The sequence below is a fragment of the Nyctibius grandis genome, chromosome 18, assembly GCF_013368605.1.
Source record: "Nyctibius grandis isolate bNycGra1 chromosome 18, bNycGra1.pri, whole genome shotgun sequence".
NCBI lineage: Eukaryota > Metazoa > Chordata > Aves > Nyctibiiformes > Nyctibiidae > Nyctibius > Nyctibius grandis.
In genome coordinates, this window is record NC_090675.1 from 4,260,777 (window position 1) to 4,271,079 (window position 10,303).

Below are 10,303 nucleotides of genomic sequence, written 5' to 3' on the forward strand. Positions count from 1 at the left end.
CACTCAATTTAAAAAATCCTTGGCATATGTTTTCTTGGGGCTGCAGGAAGATCCATAAACCCTTTTGCAAGAAAGCCTATGCTGTCTCATAAAACTAACTTGCTGTGACTTGCTTCTTTCCAGTTTGTCTGCACTTAGGATTCATTAGAATATTAAGTGCAGAAAGTAAAGCCAATGCTTAATATTCAACAGGCCAGCCAGCAAACATGCTTAACTTCATGCCTGTTTTTATTGCTCACAAATTAATTGTACAAGACTCTTCTACACTGTTAAGTACAGAAGAAAAGCCTGTCAAGAGGTTCAATCTGCAGAAACACTGCCCAGTGTAAGTACATGCAAGAAACAGATCTACAAGACAGTGTTGTGTTCTGCTGTAAGACTGTCTTTTAGAAAACTTTTCTTCCTCACCTATTTTGCAAAGGTATCAAAGTGCCAAAGCAAATAACTTTTTAATAACACATCAGTATTTGTATTAATTTCCCACAAACATTATGCTAACAAGAAGCAAGGTATTTCCATTACACACTTCAGAGAAGTCACACACACTACCTCAAAAAGCCCTGTCCTTAGAAAGGAAGAAGTCAAGCTCCTCCATATAGATTTGTTTTTCATTATGTTTAGTTGACTCTAGAAAAGACAAAGAGGCCACCATTCTCAGCCCCTGTTCATTAAAGAGAAAGAAGGCAGGTTATTTATTTAACTAGCACTAGCACCAAGTTCACAAGTGTACTACCATGTTTCACAGACAGAGCTCCATAATTAGTGGATTAAGCACCACTTTTTGCGGACAGCAGTAGTCTGAAAGGTACATAAGCACCTTTTCCCAACAGGCCTTTTCATCAGTCATCCTAAAGACAATCTAAGCATTATACTACTAAGCAGTGACTGACCTGACAGATCCAGCTCCTCTGTTGAGGCAAGGTTGGCAAGATTCCAAGTGTCACTGCGTGCCGCCAAGACAAATTTGTGAGCACTGATGTGCTTGTCCCCAACCTTTATCTTCAGATCACTGAGAAAAAAAGCACAGAAAGAGAGAGAAAGAGAGAGAGAGAGAGAGAGAGAGAGAATGTGAGAGTGTGTGTGTGCAGGCTTCCCCTGTGCTTAGATACATACGGATTCAGCATCTCCATAGTATCTATGTCCTGGTATCCACATTTAGGTTCAAGTTGTTTGAGACATCAAAATACATTTAATTGGTTAAGTAGAGCATGTGCCAAATCACAATTCTTATTTTTCTAGGCAGAAATGCAATGAGGCATTAATATTCAGTGTTTGGGTTTGGTGGGGGTTTTTTTTAACCATTTTGGAATAAACTGCAAGGGAACTATTCCAGAAGATGGGAAAATCCAACGATCTTGAGGTTGAATATTTGTGTTACAGTGTCCTTACTAATACCATCAGCTAAACATCAATGGTTTCAGGCAAGACCAGCAAGAGAACAAATGATGTTTGACGGTAGTCTGAGTACAAGGCAGACTCCAAGAATCCCCAGTTCCCAGGAGACCAGTTGTCAAGAACACTTATTTCATTCTGACCCCTTTAATACCATGTTATCCTTCATAGTTAGAAAGCACCTGCCCTGTTATTTTAAAATCCCATACCTTGTAAGTGTTCTGACTGTGTAGGTGCATTTTCCAGATCATTTTCTAAATCAAACCATTGCTGTAAACTGAAGTGCAAAACATAGAGACGTTACTTAAATAAACTTGCATTAGGACTTGCTTCCTTTCTCCTTTTATAACTAGACCACTATTCTATGTCTTTAAAACTCAAAAGCTGAACTGAAGTGATCCAGCTCTTCTGACATATGCTACCTAATGAATCTTTTACCCAGCATGCTATAATAAGTTCTCACCAGCACAGAGCCTTTTCTCAGGGAGGCTCATGAAGAGATGTTAGGGGAACAAAATTTTAATCAAAACTATGTTTTTTCCTGTTACATGACTGAACTCCTTTACTATACTGGCATTGCTTTCAGTAATAGCAAAGAAATAGATAAGTGTCACTGTAGTCTTGGAACTAGATCAGGTAAGGGATCTAGAGTACTAAAGGTGATCCTTAATGTGTCTATGGAAAAGAAACCATTAAACCTAATTTTGTGTTGGGATTCAAAGATACAATATCATTTATACCACTAAGTCACATATATCCCTGTCTCTAAGACCTGTTACATCATACAACCAGACAAGCCAATTTAATCAGCTGCTTTACACACAACAGGAGCACATAGCCTTTCAAGGACATAGCCTTTCAAGAAAAGAGGGCTTTCCAGTTGGTAAAAGACACATCATGTAATTAATCCATCAACTAGACACAGATCAGTTTAAAGTTACTTCTGTTCAAAGGCAGCTTTGCTGTTGACTGTAAAAATGGTCACTTTTCTTTAAACTTGTCTTAAATGTCAGTCTCAGATGAACTTCTACTTGGAGCTCTTTGCTACTGATCTTCACATGCTCTTCCAAACACAATTGCAACTGAGGACCCTATTCATACCAGGCAGTAGAGAGAGACTAGTACCTACTGCAGTCAATAAAGTCAAAGGTTCCTGTAATGCCCCTTTCCCCAAACAGGGATTTCTTACCTGTACTGCTCTTGCTGATAGAGTTCAGCTACAATGGCAAGAAGTCGACTGATGAAGGTGTCACTGGCATTGTCTTGGTTAGCCTGGGCAGCCAGAAGATTGCATCTCCTTTCCGTATCAGCTAGTTTCTTCTGCAGCTTTACATACTCCTGGCGGAGGAGCATCAGGTGCTTTTCCAGCTTGGCCACCTCCTCTGCAGAGGCACACAGTGTTACTACAAGGCTGAAACATGCACACCTTTGGTTTGCAACTGAGAGTAACTTAACCCTACAAGCACATTACAAACATCTAGTTTAATCAAGGAACACTCCAGTAAAAGTCTCTCCTCATCGACACTACTTGAGCATCACACCCCCAATATTAAACCTTTTATTTTATATCATTACTAGCCATAAACACATCAAAAATCATCAGAACACAGTGACAGAAGCCACTTACAAAGAAAGTTCCTGACTCCTGCCCAGTCAGAAATGCCATAAGCTTTCTAAAACCATGGGGGTCCACGACTGTGGGAATTATGGTGGGGTAGAGGACTAACTCTTTAGTTCTCACCCATTCGTTCAGTTTAGTTAAGAAGCTGTTTGACTTCACAGCTGAGGCATCAACCGCAAGTGATCATTAGAACAGTTGCTGACATACATATCTACCTCAGAGTACTTAATTGACCTGTTTAGAACACAGTCAGCTAAGAAACTCCTTAAGAAATAGCCAGAGTGGAAAACAGATTCTCCCCAGAATATATGTTTTAAAGGCCAGTCAAAAATATATAAAACTCTTCTTACTACTGATGTACACACACACTCCTCTACTGGAAGCACTGCCCTGACAAGGCGTCACTACACAGAGTCAGGTCCATGGTGGCTACTTCAATTCAGGAGCAGCACAGCAACAGCACCTGGAAATCTGATCCGTGGGCAAGTATTTCCATCCCATTGCAGAATCCGCTTTTCCACTACACTTAAATGGTCACTCCACAATATGCTGTGGTAAGCTTGTGCACTGAGCTCAACCCAGGCCACCCATGTGAAAAAACTCTACTTCACTGCTGGAAAGAAACATCTGCATAGGCGCTTAAAAACAGTCCAACTCATGAATACTTACTTATGAATTAGTTGCACAAACTGTACGTAGCTATCATTGTGCTTCATTATTTCCCCCATCATTAAGCTGATTTTCCAAATAAGGTACAAATCCAAAACCAGTCCTAAAACAAGAGGGGGCAGGGAGGAGAAATTTGGAAGCTACCCAGTGATTTTAAGTGGGAAAGTTCCTACAAGATCACTCCCTACCAGCCAGGAATTCCTTGTTCAACAGTTTTTCCTCAAATATTTACTAAATGGAAGTCACTACTACAAACAATGAGAAACTGAGCTCTATTGACCAGTGTTTTCTTCTTGCTTCTGTAGAAAAGTTCAACAGCATAGCTGACCTTGGCCTTGCTCCAACACAGGTCCCCAGGGCAGAGCATCCTCCTCCAGCTCAGCTGCAGACAGAATGCCTCACTTAGTCTTTCCTCTATGGACTGCTGCAGCAAATGCTCCCTCATAGGTCTTAACAACTACTGCAATGGGTAAACAGAAGGTAATTTACCCTGCTTTACTCTTCAGTTAAGACTACTTAAGCACGTTTGGCAGTGTGCTTCCTTCAACAGCCATTTATTTAGCTTCATCCTTTAAAAGTTAATAGATATCACCTCCTTTGGGATACTTTCCTTATTCTATTGAAATATACTGTGACTTCAAGAATTGTGCTACCAGTACTACACCAACCCTCAAAGAGGGTTTGAAATTCTGCTCTGGTCTGTCTTTCTTTCTATCCAAAGACAAATGCAGTTTCAGTGTTCCCAGAACTAGAAGGACATGTCTCTTGAGCAATAGCTCCTTTCTGACTGATTCATAAGGAAGGTGTCAAGGGTGCACAAAGCAAGTCCTACTGTTAGAGTAGGGAGAGCAGAAGTCTGATAGGAGCCAAAAGTGGTTTACTATTTACAGTCCTCAATTTTGGAAGTGGGGAGAAGTGTCATCACTTTTTAAAAATCAATGTAAAGTGACCATTGTATTTTCAATCTGGCAATCATTTTGACAGAGCACGTACTATTGCCAGCCCACATTATGTGTGCCCATTTATCTGGCTGTCTCCCAAGTATAACTTACAATTACTGCATGCATATACACATCTAATGAAGATCCTTGCATAAAGACACTGAAAAGAGCCTTACTGAAAGATACCACTAAGTCTCTGGTTAAACACAAATTCACATGCATCAGTGAACAGGATGCCTGGGTTCAGCAGAGAGGTGTACACAGAGTGACTCATTTTCTGAGCCCATACTCCAGGTATAGAGTTAACAGATGGCTAGACAGGAAAATAAAAGCAGTGTTTGTTAACAGATTTCTGGCAGCTAGGTTAGCATCTCATGAACTGGTAGAAGTTGATGTTCCACATGAAAGACTTAGAAGAGGACTTCAGAAAAGGCTGCTGTCATTTTGTTATAGGAGAAGGCACAAAAGTACTCGAAAGCAACTAGATAGCTGAATCCAAAGAGATAAGCAGGGAGGCAACAAGCAGTGCAGCGATAGATAGCATGTACCAAAAACTAGAGGGAGAGTCTAACAGAACCCATTACACTGCCCATCCCACCCACCAAGGGCAGTCACAGAAGCAATACAGATAAGCTTTTGTTTTCTTATGAAGTGGACCCGAGTGAAGCATTTCAGAAAAATATATTATTTCCTTACCCTCTCAAGTCAGGCCCTTCGTCCACTGCTCCACACTCTGACCCCCATCTCCCCAAGGCTGTGCAAGTTACTGCTTTCCTGTTCCTCCTCATTTTTGCACAGTGATTATCTTTACCCTGACAACCCTCCCAAAGTACTACAGCATATTTCCTGCTGCTCTAGACTCAAACATTAATCCAACAATTTCTACCCATGCCTGCATGTAACCTATATCTCTGGTACTGGTGGTACAGAACTCTTACAGACACTACAACAGCAAGCTCAGCTCTTGTCTTTACAAACTGTTCAATCAATCGGTAGCTAGTAATTGCAATAAGTCTAATTCAGGACTTCTGCACACAGAAGCAACGCTTCCGTTAAGAAAAAGCACTCCGCTTCTGAGCTGATGACCAGTTTGACAAGCTCCCTTCCTTAATAAGCCTTCACTTTTCAGCTGACTCTCCAATACCATCAGTTCTTAACTAGAAAAGCATTGCTGCAGATAGGTGCTTTGTTTGAAGGGACAAAATGAGCCCCTCTACCCAGATATCATAAGGAATCGAGTGGGGAGAGCTACAACTCCAGCTTATTACTCCTGTTCATGCAGGTTCACTCGTTGGTCATGTGCCTTCTTCAGCCAAAAGATCAAGAGAATTACTTGTATTAGGTAAGAATCTTTGAGAAGTACAAATGCCTGAAACAGGACTTGCATCAACTGCAGGTTCATTCTGCAGAGCAGGACCCTGAACCAGAGCCTCAGATCCTCAAGAATCTCAGTGGGGAAGGTTTCACCACCTGAAGACATCTTTTGACATCTAATGCTCACCAGAACTGGGTCACCAAGGCTTAAAGCAAGCCTACAAGGCTGGTCAGCTTAATATGAAACAGTGGTATTTCAGCACACAAAGTTAGGAATTGCTCTAAGGATGTACTAAACCAGCTTTACTGCAGCATCCTCTCAGCTGATGCATGCCAAGAGATCAGCATCTGCTACATCCTAGTTAATCTTCCACAAGTGGTTTTAAATTTCTACCAGTTGCACTTCAAGAGTTGAATGCTGTTAAGACGGGAAGTTAGAGCCTTCACCTCCTTTGTAACTTGGGGTATTTTAGCTCAGTTTGCCGACTCAGTTTCCTCCAGGGAGGAAAAGAGGAAGCTTCTGTCTTGCAGAAAGGAGTAGGGCTGTAAAGATCCAAGCGTTTTTTCAAGTCCCATTACCTCAGTTAAATTAAATTTGAAATGGTGTAACTGATAGCCTCCGAGCAAAACAAAAGCAGTCTAGTAGTTCTGCAGATCTCATCAGAGCCCAAATTTGACAAAAGGACTCCCAGCAGCAAGAGACCAGGAGGTTGCAGCACAGCCTCTCCGCCTCGCTCCAAGAAAAGCCGCCGCCCGCAGCGACCCCGGCAGCCCACGCCGGGCCCTGCTCAGCCCGGCAGCCCCAGGACAGGCGGCATCACCCCCCGCAGCTCCCGCCTGACCGGCACAGTGCGGGCAGGGGGTCTGCGAGATGTCCCAGCGAGCTCCGCACCACCCACAGCAGCCCGGAGTGCCCCCAAACCCCCCTCCTGAGGGGCAAAGACGCCCGTGCCAGGCCCGCCCTACCCCCGGGGGTGTCAGCCCGCGGCCCCGGGCCGGGCAGAGCCCCCCCCCCGCCATTTCACGTTCACCTCGGGGGCGGCCTGCCCCACCCGCCGCGGGCAGGGCCGAGCCAGTCCCCCATAGGGGAGCAGCAGGAGTCCCACACGGGGGCTGCCCCTGGCCCCCTTCAAGCGCAGAAGCCACCCCGGCCGGCGGCGCTCCCCGTGCGCCCGGTGACCGCGGCCCCGCCCGGCCTCCCCCCCTCACCTTCCGCCATGTTGGGTCCGGGGCCGCAGCTCTCGCGAGAGCCGCCGCCGCCCGCCCCACCGCCCGAGCCAGGCGCTCTCGCGAGACCGGCGCGGCGGCACCCCGCGGCTGCGGCCGCCGCCTGCCCTCCGCGGGAGCCCCGGGCACGCTGGGCTGCGCTTCGCACCGCGCCGCTTTATACCGGCGGCTCCTCCCCGCCTCAGCCACGGAACGGCCCCCTGGGAGCCAGCCGGCGGGCCCGCCCCGCCGCGGTGCTGCCCGGCCCCTCGGGAGGCGGCGGGGCCCGCCGGCCCGCGGTTCTGCAGCCGGAGGCAGCCGGCGGCTGGTTTTAGCCGCGCTGGGGTTTCTGTTCCCCGCCTTAGATAAGGCGGCCTGCCCGGCTCATCCCTGCTGGTGGCTCGCGTTGGCTGTGGAACAGCGCGATGGCCGCGGTTGTAGCAAAACGCTGGCAGAGCCGGAGCGCTGGGAGATGCTGGAGAAAAGCGCCCAGCAGGAGGGGGAAACGCGCCGGGGGCCGGGGCGTGATGGCGGCCTTCGCTCCGCCGGCTGCTCGCCCTGCATCGAAAGCCACAGTCGTGCTGGCTTTAGCACCTCAAAAGCAACGCGTGCCTTCTCCTGCGCATCCAGTTCCAGTACAGCTCATGGAAGTGCCAACGTGCATTTTCAAGCTGATAGGGACTCTTCAGTGTGCAGCCATTACTTGTATCATCCTTACTTCAGTTGCCCACATACAGCTTTTGTTTCAGAGCCAACAGTCCTGCAACTGGATCTGTGCCCAGCGGGTAAAAATTGTGGTTGAGAGTTGAGATAGGCAATGACCAAGTAACGGGAACAAGATCATTTTCTCAAGCCATGTGTACAACATAGCTGACCCTAGACTGTTTTCGTTGCTCATTATCTTTCTTGCCAAGATACAACAGAAACACCAAAATATTCTACACTGATCCAACAGCAATTTTTTTTGCTTTAAAGAGCAAATTTCAAATAAATGTTTGAACACATTATGCACAGTATATGTATTTTCTCCTGACTTCACCATTAAGTAGTCTTTGAAAAGTTGCTCTGCCTCATGTGAAGTTTTCTCTGCCTGTTGGATAAAACAGCAAAACCAGAACTGGGCCTAGACCTAGGAGAGCCCCAGACTGTGGTTTCTAGACATATCCTGAAACATGACCCATCTCATTTTTCACAGCTCTATGACAAACATGTACAACTTTGCTATGTAGCTAACTTATACCACTGCTTTGTGTGTGCTATTGATCATCTTGAGTAACAGCAAAGAAAGATATTAGTGCCTGATCAGATTTAGTCTTAGTTGAATTTCTGAGCAACAACAGAGATCAGATTTCAAACTACTCCTATGTTTTGCATCTGGGGAATCAGCAACCTCATCTTCTGTTGAGGATTTGCCTGGGCAGGAAGCCGTTTGATTAGTCTTTCTTTAAAACCCAAGCACCTTCTGGTTTGGTTTGAAATCACTCGTACATGCTTCTGAAGATACAGAGAAATCACAAGACTTGTGGTGCTCCTCTGTTTGCACTGTGATGGCACCATACCAAGAGCAGTGCACCAGATGGTACAGATGCAATAAAAAGTCCACCCCCCATCAGCCTACCAAAAAACCAAAGTACACTTATAATCACTTCAGAATTAATGTTCTCCATTTATTGATCACCTACTTTCAATAAGCATTTTCTAGGCATCACAGCAGGAGAGAATTTTAGCATGACAGCTGAACAGCCCTTCTGATTTTTAGAGAGAGCTTCTCTGATGCATAAGGGACAGCATGGAAAAATATAAAAAAGAAATGAGGATGGCCATGCTACTTTGATATTTATTTTAACTCCATGCTTTTCTTTGCCTTTTTCCCCAGTGATGCAGTGTATCTGGAAAGCAGGCCACCATGTGTTGGGGAGAAAAACAGCACAAAAACTCAGCCATAATTACAAGCTCCCAGAGAACTAGAAAAAGTCTAACTATTCATCCAGTACGCTGACAACCTACATAAACCAAACTAGATACAAGATCTTGGTACAAGTGAAACTGAGTAAGAATGCTGGTTTACTTGATTTTGATTGTTCAAATATTCCAGTACTACTTGTATGTGCTGCATCTTTTCAGTGGTGTTCCTATCTTGAGGCTAAGCAGAAATTTCTGATCATATCAGTAACCCTCATAGTCAGATCCCTTTCACGTGTAGGGTAAGAACAAAAAGCTGACTGCGATCAGAGAAAACAAATAGGCCATTTCTGTGCCTGCCAAAGGCTTTCTACAACCTGGACATTTGGCACCAGACCCTTAGCTGCCCCCTTCATTAAGTCATTGGGCAGTAGCCATACCTGCAGCTTGTACGTCTGAACAATATCAGAGTAACACACCTTCCTTTGGAGTATCTGGGTCATGTGGAATCACAAACCATCTGGGTAAGCCAAACCCAAGTGGGTTTATATTTGAACACTTTACAAAGAGGGGAACCAACACTGCTGTGGAATTCAACAGTTCTTCCATACCACTGATGGAAGACTAACATTTCTGGGCCTATCCCTTCAAGAACAAACAAGCAGCCATTTTGGAGAACAAATGAGCAAAATAAAGCTTTAAACTCTTTTGTGAAGTTTACAGATGAGTCAGTTGTGAACAGTATGTGTTACTTAGGCAGACAAAACAGAGAACACTGTTGAATGTGCTGAAAGCAGCAAGTGCTGCTTCTCTTGAATTGCTGACAAGCTCTTTAGATACACTGTGGAAAGGGAAAAGCAAGGGCAGAAGTCCACTGCTAGCTTTAGGAAGAGTAGCTTCTTCCCAGCATTTTGTTTATGGAAAGAATGGCACCATGCCACTGAGATCCTGCAGTCCCAGCTCTTAGGTAACTGAAAAAGGGTAGCCAGCCAGTGGACAAGAAACCTCTCGAGCAATTTTAGACAAGCACTCAAATGGGAACTAAAATCAGCTATTGTGTCTGGGCAGTAATAGCTCTGAAGTACTGCACACAGCTGCCTGCCTACCTGAGCAGGCTATCCGATTAAAAGCAAATTTAACTAAAGATTTCTCAAAATAATTAGTTATCAAATATGTAAATGTGGACATTAAACACATCTGTTTAGATAAAATACCTTTACTTCTAAGTCATCCTATACTTATTAAATGGCTGTTTTGT

At 44.9% G+C, this 10,303-nt stretch overlaps 1 protein-coding gene across 2 annotated transcripts in view; it reads right to left on the reverse strand.

The window, feature by feature from the left end:
- Positions 1-7,186, reverse strand: part of ANKFY1 (ankyrin repeat and FYVE domain containing 1) — a 33,041-nt gene extending 25,855 nt beyond the window's left edge. Inside the window, exons 1-3 of one of the 2 annotated variants that reach the window (XM_068416007.1) lie at positions 7,147-7,186; positions 2,582-2,774; positions 891-1,009 (exon numbers count right to left, since the gene is read on the reverse strand). In XM_068416007.1, coding sequence (XP_068272108.1) covers positions 891-1,009; positions 2,582-2,774; positions 7,147-7,156 — 322 coding nt within the window. In that variant the 5' untranslated portion in view covers positions 7,157-7,186. Of the gene's footprint in view, positions 1-890; positions 1,010-1,601; positions 1,670-2,581; positions 2,775-7,146 lie in introns of those variants that run through there. The other variant, XM_068416008.1, reaches the window with a different exon arrangement.
- Between the last annotated feature and the right edge of the window lie 3,117 nt (positions 7,187-10,303).